The sequence below is a fragment of the Rutilus rutilus genome (genome assembly GCF_951802725.1).
Source record: "Rutilus rutilus genome assembly, chromosome: 6".
NCBI lineage: Eukaryota > Metazoa > Chordata > Actinopteri > Cypriniformes > Leuciscidae > Rutilus > Rutilus rutilus.
Window position 1 is genome coordinate 10560192 of NC_140214.1, and position 14750 is coordinate 10574941.

At 38.6% G+C, this 14750-nt stretch overlaps 1 protein-coding gene across 6 annotated transcripts in view; it reads right to left on the reverse strand.

Moving 5' to 3' along the window:
• arhgap12a (Rho GTPase activating protein 12a) overlaps positions 1 to 14750 on the reverse strand; it is a 30359-nt gene that overhangs the window by 10807 nt on the left and 4802 nt on the right. For all 6 annotated transcript variants that reach the window (XM_084410690.1, XM_084410691.1, XM_084410687.1 and 3 more), the window contains exon 2: positions 11206 to 11898. In XM_084410690.1, the coding sequence (XP_084266816.1) occupies positions 11206 to 11829 (624 nt within the window). In that variant the 5' untranslated portion in view covers positions 11830 to 11898. The remainder of the gene's footprint in view (positions 1 to 11205; positions 11899 to 14750) is intronic.

Genomic DNA, 14750 nt, shown 5'->3' on the forward strand with positions numbered 1-14750 from the left:
CTATTAAACAGCAGTCCCAAACTAGTTTTTGTTAATACAATGTTGGTATGAGCCACCACAGTCATTTATAAATATAAAAAATTAACACAAAGTGAAAATAAAGTTGCATTTTGGGGTTAATATGGAAACGACAGTTACCATGGTGAATACACAATACTAACAAGAACTGTTAATAAAACATGGAAACTGCTCCTGGTGAATAGAATGAAAATCATCCCTGCATGCAAATCTTTCTCAGCAAACACACGACGTACCAGTAACGTGATGTATTGGTATTTTACTTTTATTTCGTGACTTACTAATTTACAACGTAACGAAGTTGCATGCTCATAGTTTCCTTTGCACTTTATATACAGTGAAGCGATACACAGCGCGCACCACCAGCATTTGCACGTGCAATTGAAGAGTGTGCACTACGAGCACAGTAGCCTATAACTGCTTACAGGAAAGGAACATCCGGTTTTCTGAAGTGAAAGACTTTTTATTTCAGCGTACGTCACTGCCTGGTAGTTCCTATTGTGCTTGGTTTTCCCAAGTGGTCGTGATTCGCCTCTCTAAACACACACGCACAGTGGATTTTCTTTTGTAATCGCGGCTTTGAACAATTACGTAATCGTGGCATCTGTAATCGTAATCGCAATTAGAAATTCGATTAATTGTGCAGCCCTAGCGTATGTATATACATTTGGTGGGTGTTAATGTCAAACCCTGTATATACACTACATTGCCAAAGTTTTGGGATGTCTGCCTTTACATGCACATTAACTTTAATGACATCCCATTCTTAATCCATAGGGTTTAATATGGAGTTGGCCCACCCTTTACAGCTATAACAGCTTCAACTCTTCTGGGAAGGCTTTCCACAAGGTTTAAGAAGGCCTTCTCATCCAACATCAGTGCCTGACCTCACAAATGTGCTTCTAAACATTTAGAATTACGTTTTTTGTTGTTGATGTTTCTTGGCCGGCACACTCCCCGACCCACCAGTTGAGAAACACTGATCATAGGTACACTGATTTTTCTCCATGTCAAAGTTTCTGTTATATGACCTGTTAAAGTTTCAGTTTTTCCAGATTTTTGCCAGATTTTCTTGATTGAACAGAAACCTAAATTGCAGTAATGGCATCTGCGGTAACCAAAATTTCTGTGTATCCCTAATGCTCAGAGAAACTGATTCGAATAGTATTTTCTTTCTATTGCTATATGACGGATATTATGAGACTAGAACAATAGAGTCACAGTCAAAGAGGGAAACAGAGGGGATAGATTAGAGAGAGAGGGAAAGACTGTCATTCATACCTGAAACTATTTATGGAAGAACCTGCACAACCACATTCCAAACCCTTACAACACACATCTGAATGCTTCCTTTACCACAAGGCATCTCGACAAGATTAGATTTGCAATGGATAAAAAGTTGTTTAAACAAAATAATCTGGATGAGGAAAAATGGAACAAAGTGAAACGCCATGCAACAAAAAAGCACTGAATAAAAGGAGAGAATTACACAAAATACTGAAACAGAGAGAGATGGAGGGAGAGAGAAGGTGAAAAATTGTGTCCGAGCTTGTCATTCAATCAAACCTGTTATACAACAGCCTCATAGGTAATTTAATTATGACTAAGCACATTAGAGTAAGTGTGTGTGAGAGAGAAAGATCACTTGATTATTTTGCGAAGCTATTGAACGTTTTATTACAATGTGAATCATAATGCATGTGAAGTGCACCAGTCCAGTCCATCACTGCAGTGTCCGAAACAAGGTAATGAGTTCACATCAATGAGTGCATAGTGAACCAGGATGGCACTTAACAGTTTAAGCCACACAGAGGATAATGTCATCAGATTAAAGACGCTGCCTGAAGCGGACAAACATACGCTAATGGCGTGGTGTGATTAAACCAAACCAGACTTTTAAGGTCAACATGAACCCAAAGCAACATTGAGAACCTACACCCGATACCCCAAAAGTTATCATGTGATCACAACGATAATGTAAAACTTCATTAAATTCCCAATTACTGGAAAAAAAAAAAAAAGTTAATGAAAATCTGTGTCAGAGAAAGAGTTGTGTGCTTCATATTTAACAACCATAAACACTAATTTCAGCCTGCTGGGGCCATTAGGGTCATAGTAGTGATGACGTGTTGGACAAAGCTACCACAAAATTTAGTTTTATCTATCTGCCCAATAATGTGCACTGAACAGTTTATGATCTAATATTCAGTACAATTTTCATTAAGTATAACCATAGGATAACACCAAGTTGGAATGCTAATTTAAACAGTAATATTTACAAAACATAACTATAGACATAACAAATCCCTTACTAAAACTAGACCCAATTACGCCGTCTCTCATGTGCTGAAGCAGGATTATGTAATGCTTAGAGTGTGAAATGTGAAAATGTGGGGGGACATTTTTTTTTGTTGTGGAAACAAACCACTGAATGTGTATGAATGAAAGATGAATGGTGGTACATGAAAAGCCAGGAGCTATATAAACACACAACTAGTTTCCACTATGGAAACTCACCAATAAAGCATTTCAAATTCACTGAATAAAGATCAGTAGATAAAAAGCAATGTATAAACACAAATGATCGCAAACACAAAGGGTAGTTAATAAAAGCATATTAAGAGAGAAGCAAAGTCTTTTTTGAACTTTAAACAAGCCTGTTCCTGATAATTCAAAGCACTATTGTATATTAGATGGGTGAGCACCCAAGAAACCAGCTTGATGTTAAGAGACGTGAAGAAACAGCCAGCAGGTGGCGTAATGCTCACCCTGTATGTGATTATTTGTGTGAAGATTTGATTATTTCTTTCTAAATCTTGCCAAAAAATCTTCTAAATATTCTCTGACCCTATGGCCAGCTTCAGCTCCATACCAGCGTGATGAATAGATCTTCAAGCAAAAGGAACTGGATGAATATTTAAATTCTATGTACCAATCCCAATCCGAACTCTGATTTGTGATGCAGCCTGATTCATAATGACACCGTGTTCGTGAACTGGCCCAACTGAGCCTGGTGTCTCCAAATGTTGTTTTCTCCATTCTGTCACCCGATGGAGTTTGGGTTCCTTGCCACTGTTGCCTCTAGCTTGCTTAGTTGGGGACGCATAATATTCAACAATATTATTGATCTGACTGAACTGACGCTGTTGTATGAGAACTGAATCAACACTGAACTGACTTCAGCTGAACAACATCCGTAAAGCTGCTTTAAAACAATCTGTATTGTATAAAGAGATATATTAATTAAGATGACTTGACGGATTCGCACCCCTGCTGAACAGCTAATCTGTGCTTTTCCCTGACTGGCTGAAGTTTCATCACTGTGAAGGCAAAGTCATCACCATCATGAAGAAGCTGTAGGCTTGTTTTTACATGCAACCAGAGAAGAAATAACAAAAGAAAGAAGTATTATCTCTGTAGTACTTTATGATACCCAGTCTTTTTAACATTAAAATTCCTTCTCCAAACTATGGTACGGTATAATTTCTAACATTTAGTAGCAGCATAGGAAATGCTGGTATGACAAGCTCCAAGGGAATTTTTTTTATTAATTTACAATTAGAGCTAAAAGAAGAATCGGGTTCAGCACTGAATTGTACAGTGTGTGCAAAAATTTGGTAATAGAAAACAGTACAATCATGTACCTTAATGTGCTTTAATGCGTATGCGAGTGTAAGGGTGTGCATTGCAAGCAGGATAGTGAGCAAGACATTGTGAGTGCTGGAATGAGGAAGTGTAAGTGTTCTTGCAGCAAGTCAGAACAAAATCCCTGGAATAAAGAAGAGAGCAAAGCAAACTCCATTTCTCCCTCTCTTTGCCTCTAACTATCTCTTGTAGCCCTCATTCCTTTCTCTACCTTTTATATCTCCCTGTTTCTCTTTCTATACCTCTCCCTCTCTTAGCCTTTATAACTCTATTCTAACTCTTATTGGCAAATATTTGTAAATTTGTACTGCTAAAGGATTTGCAGCTATATATAATAATAATTGACAAAAAGGGTAAAGAGGTGACTAACAAGTTAGAAATTAACGTATAAAAGAAAATATTAAACATACACTCAAAAAAAAAAAAAAAAAAAAAAAAAGGTCAAATGTGGACAAACCCAACTGTTGGTTTAATTTTTTTTAAGTAGTTGGGTTTGTCCATATTTGACCCAAACATGGGTTGAAACAACCCAGCATTTTTTAGAGTGAAGGAAGAGCATTTTGAAATGTGAGATTTTTCTTCCTCTCTCTTAACAACTCAATTTCTTCTTTCACTGTTCACTTCATTTTGTCATAATTTCCTCCCTCATTCCACTCCACCGCTCTATTTCTAACATGAGGAGACTTAACACCTCAAATAAGCAGAACACTGTGTGCCAACATGCCCTAAAGACTCAGGCGAGTGTGTTTTTGTGCTGCTCTATAATAGACACGCACCCAAAAACACTAAAGAAAGAGGGAATCGAAGATAGATACGGTCAAAAGAAGAAAAAGCAATTAAAAGGGACAGAGAAAAAACAAGAGAGAGAGGGGGGAAGGATGGAAGAAAAGCATTTGAATATCACTCTTGAAATACAGTAAAAAACAAAGTCTAAATCACACAGAAACATCTACAGCCTGTCCAGCTCAATACCGCACACTAGGACCAAAGCATCCTAGAACGCGTCAGCAAGAGAGAGACATATAATCTGGTAATCTAATAATGTCTGAGTGAATCATTTTTGAGTTGCTCCTCTCATCCTATCACGAAAGGGTCATCTCTAGGTAACAAACGCAGAGTTTTCTTCTGAGTTTGTTGTATACAAATAGACCCTCTGAACCATTTATAGATCACATGGACACACACACATCATGACTAACCTTAATCCACTACAGACCAGTCTTAGAGAGCTTCTCACTTTATTAAGAATAATCCTGCATGTATATGTCCTCTGTGCTAAGGAGGATGGGACATAGATTATGCCGTGCAATCCTCCTTAGAGTGACCCTTGAAGCTAAACAGTACTCCGAGAAAGAGAAAGTGACCTTTGAACCTAAACAGTACTGTCTATGCAAGTGTGTCACAAGTTCGTTCTGAATATGAGCATAAGTACTGTTGCCATACAAGCAGCAAGCTTTTCGGTCAGGTTAAAGTCAGGGAGAATGTACTGAAAATATAACCCAAGGTATACTACATGAAAAACCTTTGGGCAAGATGTTGCATAATATTTGATAACCTCATAAAACACACCCCACCGCCACAAAAACAAGTGCAAAGCAGAGTAAGCTAAACTCTTAAAGTGTCCATCTGAAAATGGTTGGAGCAATAAGTGAAAGGCTCCACAGACATTAATCAATGGGAAAAGTGCAAGAACTTTGTTAGTATTCTGACAACAAAGTCCTTTTCAAGGAAAGTCACTCAGTTCACTTAATGGCTATCTCAGGAACACAATCAGGTTTTAGGGCAGCAAGTATATCTATCTACCTAACTGAAAGGGGAAACAGTGATATCTCAAAAACTACTTACCAAACTCACATTTCAATAACATATTTCAAATCAGCAATAAAATCTGACATGAATAGTATAATAAATGATGCTTCTTACCCTCAGATAACACAAAAAAGGGAACATTTCAGACTGGTCCAGCCATTGTACAAGTGCAAAAGCTAAGCACAAGTTTTACATAAAAGAGCAGGCGGCGACAATGAAGACTGTCTCTTTTATTTGGAAGGTGAGATATTTTTTACTAGATCCTCAATATTGGCCGTTTCAATTTCTCCAAGTCAACTGTAATGCTAATGAAGCTTATAGCTCTTGCCATTTTTGTCTGCAATATGCATAAGCTGAGAGTCTGTGGCTGACTACAAAAGTCCGACGTTAAAGGGATACTCCACTTTTTTTGGAAATAGGCTCATTTTACAACTCCCCCAGAGTTAAACAGTTGAGTTTTACCGTTTTCGAATCCATTCAGCCAAACTCCGGGACTGGCGGTACCACTTTTAGCATAGATCATTGAATCAGACAAGACCATTAGCATCTCTCTCAAAAAAAATTACCAAAGAGTTTCGATATTTTTCCTATTTAAAACTTAACTCTTCTGTAGTTACATCGTGTACTAAGACCAACGGAAAATGAAAAGTTGCGATTTCCTAGGCTGATATGGCTGGGAAATATACTCTCATTCCTGCGTAATAATCAAGAAACTTTGCTGCCATACCATGAGTCCAGCAGGCGTAATGATATGACGCAGAGCCTGAAAATAGTCCCCAGCTCGGTAACTTCCAACGTGACCGGGACTAAGTTTGTCAAAACTGTCACATCCATAACACAGACACAATGCCATGGTATTTAGTTGGCGTTATGGATGTGACAGTTTTGCGCGGAATTGCCCCTAACCTATCAGACCTATTTTCAGGCGCTACGTCATATCATTACGCCTGCTGGACTCAGGCTATGCTATGCTAAAAGTTGTACCGCCGGGTGATCGGCTGAATGGATTCGAAAACGGTAAAACTCAACTGTTTAACTCTGAGGGAGTTGTAAAATGAGCCTATTTCCAAAAAAAGTGGAGTATCCCTTTAAGCATGATTAGAGACACTCTCAAACTCAGCATTCACATCAAGAACTGACTCCACTCATCTGAACCACACAGAGATTCCAGTGTAAACCTGTGCAGGGACACACAGCGGTAAACCATGAGCTCACAGATGCTTTCTAAAAGGAGAATAGGAATTAGCATTAGAATGCCATTTATTTGTATGCTTATGCCAGGGAACAATTACATTAAAATAAACCCTCACAAACAACACAGCAAGGTTAAATAAAGCTGTTGCAGTGATAAGTGATCCATGTTTACAGTGAAGTGTATTAACAGTAGCTATCCTGCAGTATTAGCATTATAGTATTATGTAAGCTACAGAGCAATAGGCCCATGGAGCAGTCGAACACTGAGAATCGGTCGACAGAGAAAACAGATTAAAACAGCTTAAAACAGCATTTCATCTGCATCAGGGCAGAGGAATCAGGAATCAGACTGTTTTTTTTACAATCACATTATTATAGTTGAGTAGAATGCAAGACAAATTAAAAACACACACACACACAAGTGCCCAAGCCTGGTAATGTGTGTGTCAGCCTGTTTGTGCAGAGATTTGCTGAGTGTATGATTTCTTAAATTGTGTATTCTTGGTATAGTGTGTGTGTGTGTTCTTCTCAGGCCAGCTGTCCACTGAACTGTTATGTATCAGAGCTTATGTAATACAGCAATTCACATCACACACATGCACAACCTCATCACATCAGCATGTCATAGTAACTTAAGACAATAGCACATCATGTTCCAGCTCCAATTCTTTCTCTGACAACAACTGCAGTTCGTGTGTATAGAACAACCTGTGTGAACGTCTGCGCTGCAAATGCACGCTCAACTGCATTTGCATGGCTAGAGAGTATCATAAGCATAAGTTGTTTAACACTTGGACCCCATTGGCTTTCAGTGTATGGACAAAAACAGACCAAGACATTTTTCTAAATATCTTCCATAGAAGAAATAAATACAGGTTTAAAACACACGAGAGTGAGTAAACAATGACAGAATGGAAATTTTTGGATGAATTATCCCTTTATGTATATGTGATTCAGCAAAAAAAGAAACGAGACAACAGAAAACAGAAAATGCACTTACAATTTGTAGTGTAGTTGAGGTAGCCTAAATTTAGCAATTGTGCATGTGTGAGTATATGTGTATTCATGCATTATATGTGTATTCATGCATAGTGCAGATGGAGGTGTGTGAGTGTGCGCCTGCGTTTGAGCCTTACCGGTTCCTCTGGGTACATGATGTCTCTGCAGTGCTGCTCAGTGCAGAATATCCTATAACGGTGGACGCAACAGCAAGCAACTCTTATCTGGGCTGGATGCAGGATGCTAGAGCCAGTGCAGAGCGCTAATACACAAAAGCACTCAAACAAACACAGAGAAACACTCTCCTCGCCCCCTCCCATTCAACACCATCACGTCATGCTGAACATCCCGACCCGAACTCTCTCTCACTCTCCCTCTGTTCTCAGAGAGATTAAGCAAATCTTCATATGAACATAATAAAGACAACCCTTCTGTTCACACACACAGATGATGGAAGGAACTACAGACTGAGTGTTTTCATCTCTTTCCTCCATCAAACTCTCTCTTCGATGTAGTACTGTATGTAGTTTACAAAACGTCTCCACGTCCCTGCAAGTGACCTTTGGTCACATACATTAACAGACACATTTGCACAAACAGAACACGCCTTGCTCAGTTTCAGAGTCTTTACCTATGACATATTGTAGACCAGGGGTTTTCGATCTTTTATATGATAACCATCATGTGAGGATCCCCATTTTAAAATATAAAGGGCATCTATCTCTATAAAAACCCAATTTATATACTGAAAATGTATGTTATAAATCTACAATTAGTTACTATTAAGTTACATATACATACACGCATTCTACTCACTTCATTTAATTGTAATCTAATTTTTATTTACTTATATTCATCAAAATTAGGTTTATGTATTTTTAACTAATTTAATCTATTTAGAAGATTAATAACTAATAAATTATTATTATTATTATTATTATTTAGAATTTTATTTATTCTAATGTAAAATCATTATTTTCTTATTATCTACATAAGTTTTCTCTTACAGGCCTCTTGTCAGTCCCTTTTGGCCGCCTTGTTGTAGACTACTGAAATGATGATGCCAAGACCATTATTTTGGTTTGAGGACTTCTGATGTTTACAGACAGTAGATTATGAAGAGATGGAAACAGGGTTGGCAAAAATACAGAGCGGGACATATCCCAAACAATCCCTCCAGGATTTCGCAATCACAGAATTTAATGCAAAATCAAGTAAACTCCGCAACACCGGGACATCCGAGACTTTACATACAAGTGTTTTAAAAGGAAATCATTCATTCACAACCTACACTTGTCTATTATCTTTTCATCCTGTTTGCTTCCAAAATGTGTGAGAGAGAGGCGGCTGTGCAAGTGATCCAATGCCTTGTTTATATTTACGTGTCAAGCATGCGGGACGAAAAGAAAGTTTGTAGATAATGATAGGCTACAATTAAACTATATTCTAAAGGGACAATGTGTAGTTTTTTAGGTATTTTATTATCTAAAATCAATATTTGTATTCATAAATATGTCCTCAATGGTGTACAAATACCTCTGCTAATTATCTGACTTATCCTCGTAAACGAAGAATTTATTATCTTTATATACATGGGACGGGTAGGTCCACGGAGGCTTCCATGTAGTTCCGCTATCTTGAAAAACTATAATAGCAGAGAGGGACAAAAGGTACTAGGCCAACACGTTTCCACAACGCGTTTCCGTTCAGAGCCAGCGTCACGTGACTGAAACCAGCCGAAACGGTGGAGTAGAGCAGTGAGAGGCACTTGTCACTGCCCCGGCAAGTTTAAAAGGCTGCACTGTACGGTTATTTATAATGGAGGAGTCCATACATATGCTGAGTCACAGGATAAGGAGTCCTCGTCGTCGAATAAGTCCAAAATAGACCGTAAAAAAGGAAACGTGAGCGGAGATTACAAAAACAAGGGTTATTGTTGGGATAGCTTTTTCCAGGAGGAAAGAGCTAATGCAGGAGAAAGCTTTCAAAAGAGTATGTCAACATTGTTATGAAGTTGCCTGCTTTCTTCTCGACAGAATTGTAAGTCAATGTTACGGTCTTAATTACAAGCTTTTTTTTCATTGCTTGGTTGTGTACTTTATTATATAGACAGTAGAACATTTATAGTTAAAAGTTAAACAGGCTCTTTGATGAATAGCAGCTATTGAGTAAAGTAGAGAAGGCCCTAAAAACAAGGTTGTACGTTTTGTTTGTTCAAAACTGTAACATTCGTTTGTTCGTTGTGTCAAGTTGCAGTTTGTTTGAAATAACAAACCAGTTCACCCGAAGGAAAACTCGACGAAGTGCTATTATAAGACATCTTGTCATAGCTTTTTGGTACATAACGGCTACCGTAGATGCAACACGCATTTGAAAAAGCGAGGCGCTGGAGAGCACTATTTGTTTGAATGCAAAATACAATTTCACCGCTAGATGGGAGAAAATCCTACACAATGTCCCTTTAAGTATTTTAGGGTTGGAGAGTGCAATGTCACAATTTTAGATTGCGAACGATTAAAATGTCTCCACGATCTGCGCCCGCATCCCAACATACTTTACAACGTGACGTACATTCACATCACGTTTCGCTCATATGCTGCTCATATGCCATTGCCGTTCTTCTCCATCACGAAAGTTTGCTCTTGACTGAATACTTTTAGTACCTTTAATAACAATCAGTGTATATTTAATTTATACAGTGTCTTTCATACAGTGTCTATATTGTTTTTTTTTTTTACATTTAGGCAATTCAATTTCCTACTTGAATGCTACTCTTAAATACACCTACTGTAGCTGACAATATTAATGCACTGTTTATTTAATTAATATCTTATATAAGAATTTTTTTTAAATCGAGTACTCAAATCGTGACAGCCCTAGTCTTTACTGTAACTTCTGATCAAATTAATGTATACTTGCTGAATAAAAGTAGTAAAAAAAAAAAATCTTGACCCCAAAACCTTTAAACGGTAGCGTAAGTGTGCGAGTAAGACAAAGCATTCGTACCATCCTACACATGCCATGATGACACAACAGCAAACATTTGCTGTTTAGCAGAAATGCTTTGATGACACAGGAGGAAAAGACAGAAAAACAGTGGGAGGAGATGATTAAAAAAAGCTTCAGAGAAAGGAAGGAGTGTGATTGTGAGAGAGAGAGATAGAGTAAGAGAGAGATGACTTCACAGTAGGGCTTCCCGATATTGAAGAAAAATGTGATATGCGATAACCCATTTCAATAATGCGCTATTCGATATGAAAAAAGAGTAACTAAGAGTAACTAAGGCTAAACAGGAGTCGGACACCGTGGCATACAGGAATGCGTTTAGGAATTAAAATATTTAGGTGTTTGTGTGCATCAAACGGACCATAAAAATGTGACAAATTTGATTAAATCGATGTTCAAAAAACAGAAAATTAGCTAATTCCTTTCATCTACATGGTTTAAAGGGGCTTAAGAGATAAGAATGTTCAAATAGACTTTTGGAAAGTGGGAAGCTAAAGGTATTCGCTTATGGGTTGGTATACAAGTGACTCTCACCTGTAGGTTATCAGTGGACCCGCTGCTGAGATCATCCCCGGATTCTGAATCATTCCGGTTCTTATCTGAGCTGTCTCCCTCTCCCGTCAATACTTCCTGAATTGCACCTTTTTCTGGTCCTCGACCACTCTTCTCCAACTCTTTATCTTTATCCCTCTCTCCATCCACTTTGCGACTCGGGGACTCTGCTCTGCAACGAGGAAGCAAGTCAGGTAAAGTGTTTGTTTGTGTTGGGGGGGCGTGTCCCGTCGGGCTGCCCGGGCTGCCTCTGTCATCCCTGGGCGGCAGTAAAGCACCGCTGGAGGGAGAGAGAGAAAGGCTCTTTTTGTTTTCATCTGGCCGCTGGATATCCAGGCCAGATGGTCGATTGGGTCGGCACGCTGCACTGAGAGGTTTAGGAGGGGGCATGAGAGCCCGTCGCACCTCACGCACATACTGTGCTGGGACATAGAAGGGCTTATTGGCCTCATCCTTGCGTACCTGCCACCAGTCATTATTGGTCTTCTTAACAAGAAGGTAACTTTCCCCCTGTTTAATGGTGATCAAACGGTCCTTGGATTTGTACTCATAGTCGTACTCCACCTCTATATACATCTGACCTGGAGCCACCGAGCGTTCCGCCATCGCTGCTAGAGATCAAAGGTCAAGATCAAAGCAGGAGGAGAGGAGCATGGTGGGTTGATATGGAATCAGCTGAAGGAGAAAGGGACAGAGATGGAAAACATGTTATTAGAAATATCAGTGACTGATGTCTGTATAAGTACGTGAAATATTTTGCAATTGCAAAGTCATGTCATTGTTATAGTAAATGACAGAAGAATTACAAATAAATGCTTGATCAAGCAACTGTGATTCAGTTTTATCGTGGACTCAAAAAAACTTTAAACTTTCTGAGATTTTGATGATTTTCGTAAAAACAGATCATTTGAATTGGTATTGTACCTGGCTAGTAAAATTCCCAAAAAATCTCCATAAAAACATCTAATGCACCATATATTCCTAAATATGTATTTTAGATACATATCTCAGTTTACTTATTGTAGAAACTAAATCAAAATTAATCCATCCATGACCCGGTTTAGCAGATTTACCTTTCCTGGTGGAATCAATACATATTTCTATTGATGATCACCTTGGTTATTGTTTGGATTGTTTAAAAGGAACAGTTTAAGAGGTTAAGACACTAACATTTTTCAAAAAAAAAAAAAGGACTTGATAAGGACCACCCTTATATATATATATATATACACTCACCTAAAGGATTATTAGGAACACCTGTTCAATTTCTCATTAATGCAATTATCTAATCAACCAATCACATGGCAGTTGCTTCAATGCATTTAGGGGTGTGGTCCTGGTCAAGACAATCTCCTGAACTCCAAACTGAATGTCAGAATGGGAAAGAAAGGTGATTTAAGCAATTTTGAGCGTGGCATGGTGGTTGGTGCCAGACGGGCTGGTCTGAGTATTTCACAATCTGCTCAGTTACTGGGATTTTCACGCACAACCATTTCTAGGGTTTACAAAGAATGGTGTGAAAAGGGAAAAACATCCAGTATGCGGCAGTCCTGTGGGCGAAAATGCCTTGTTGATGCTAGAGGTCAGAGGAGAATGGGCCGACTGATTCAAGCTGATAGAAGAGCAACTTTGACTGAAATAACCACTCGTTACAACCGAGGTATGCAGCAAAGCATTTGTGAAGCCACAACACGCACAACCTTGAGGCGGATGGTCTACAACAGCAGAAGACCCCACCGGGTACCACTCATCTCCACTACAAATAGGAAAAAGAGGCTACAATTTGCACGAGCTCACCAAAATATGACAGTTGAAGACTGGAAAAATGTTGCCTGGTCTGATGAGTCTCGATTTCTGTTGAGACATTCAGATGGTAGAGTCAGAATTTGGCGTAAACAGAATGAGAACATGGATCCATCATGCCTTGTTACCACTGTGCAGGCTGGTGGTGGTGGTGTAATGGTGTGGGGGATGTTTTCTTGGCACACTTTAGGCCCCTCAGTGCCAATTGGGCATCGTTTAAATGCCACGGCCTACCTGAGCATTGATTCTGACCATGTCCATCCCTTTATGACCACCATGTACCCATCCTCTGATGGCTACTTCCAGCAGGATAATGCACCATGTCACAAAGCTCGAATCATTTCAAATTGGTTTCTTGAACATGACAATGAGTTCACTGTACTAAAATGGCCCCCACAGTCACCAGATCTCAACCCAATAGAGCATCTTTGGGATGTGGTGGAACGGGAGCTTCGTGCCCTGGATGTGCATCCCACAAATCTCCATCAACTATCCTATCCTATCAATATGGGCCAACATTTCTAAAGAATGCTTTCAGCACCTTGTTGAATCAATGCCACGTAGAATTAAGGCAGTTCTGAAGGCGAAAGGGGGTCAAACACAGTATTAGTATGGTGTTCCTAATAATCCTTTAGGTGAGTGTATATATATATATATATATATATATATATATATATATATATATATATATATATATATATATATATATACAAACGCACACACACACAATACACACAATTAAATACAAATTTATTTAAATAAAGTTTGTGGACTGTGCTATTGGTTTTCCCATCAAAAATTGTGTCACTTTCTAAAACATGTCTTCTAAAACTCTACACCCTTGCTTCACTTAGTATACGTGGATCTATGAATATGCTAATTAGCCCCGCCTCCACTCAATCACACCAGCTCTACCTGATTTTTCATATCAACAGAAAAATATACTGGGATAACGGGCTTCTCGAGACTCCACTGCTTCAGAGCGCTCCTCGTTAATGATATGCTGAAGCCAGTGGGCACGTTGACCTGACTGGTTACAAGGTAGTCTGTGATGTGAGTAACACAGGCGATTTCAAACCACATTTTTGAGACTGTCTTTGGTTCACTGCAGTTTTAAGGAGAAAATACTCAGCAATGGTGTTGACTAATGAATTTGCACATGGTTTGTTTTAAAACACATTAAAAACACCACATAGACATATAAACATTTAAAAAATTCTCATCTTCTCATCCGGTAACATTTTAACACATAGTATTATGTTCATATCTTTATTTGTGCACTTTACACTGTAAAGTTAAAGACATGAATCAAATAAACTCCTAAGACTTCACAGCACTGCTACAAGTAAAAACTACCATCATGGAGAAACCAGGATTTTGAAACAAAGAGGAATTTGCTTCAGGGTATATGAACTTCAGCACACATCAAACATCCACACTCAGGAGACTTTGACTTGAGCAACTCATCCTGACTGAGACACGAATATGAGGTCAAATATAAATTTGACTTTTTCAGTGATTTTCTACAGGTGATACCAAACGCACACCATATACATTCATCTATGCTAAACATGACAATATTACACAAAACTAAACATATGTCAAAAGTACTATTCATGTCTTTGGGATAAAAAGTGACTCCTAAATGTGACATGACAGATCGCTGTAGCTCCTCAGTTCAAGCAGCAGCGTGGAGCGTGAGTCTTGTCTTACAATTTAATACA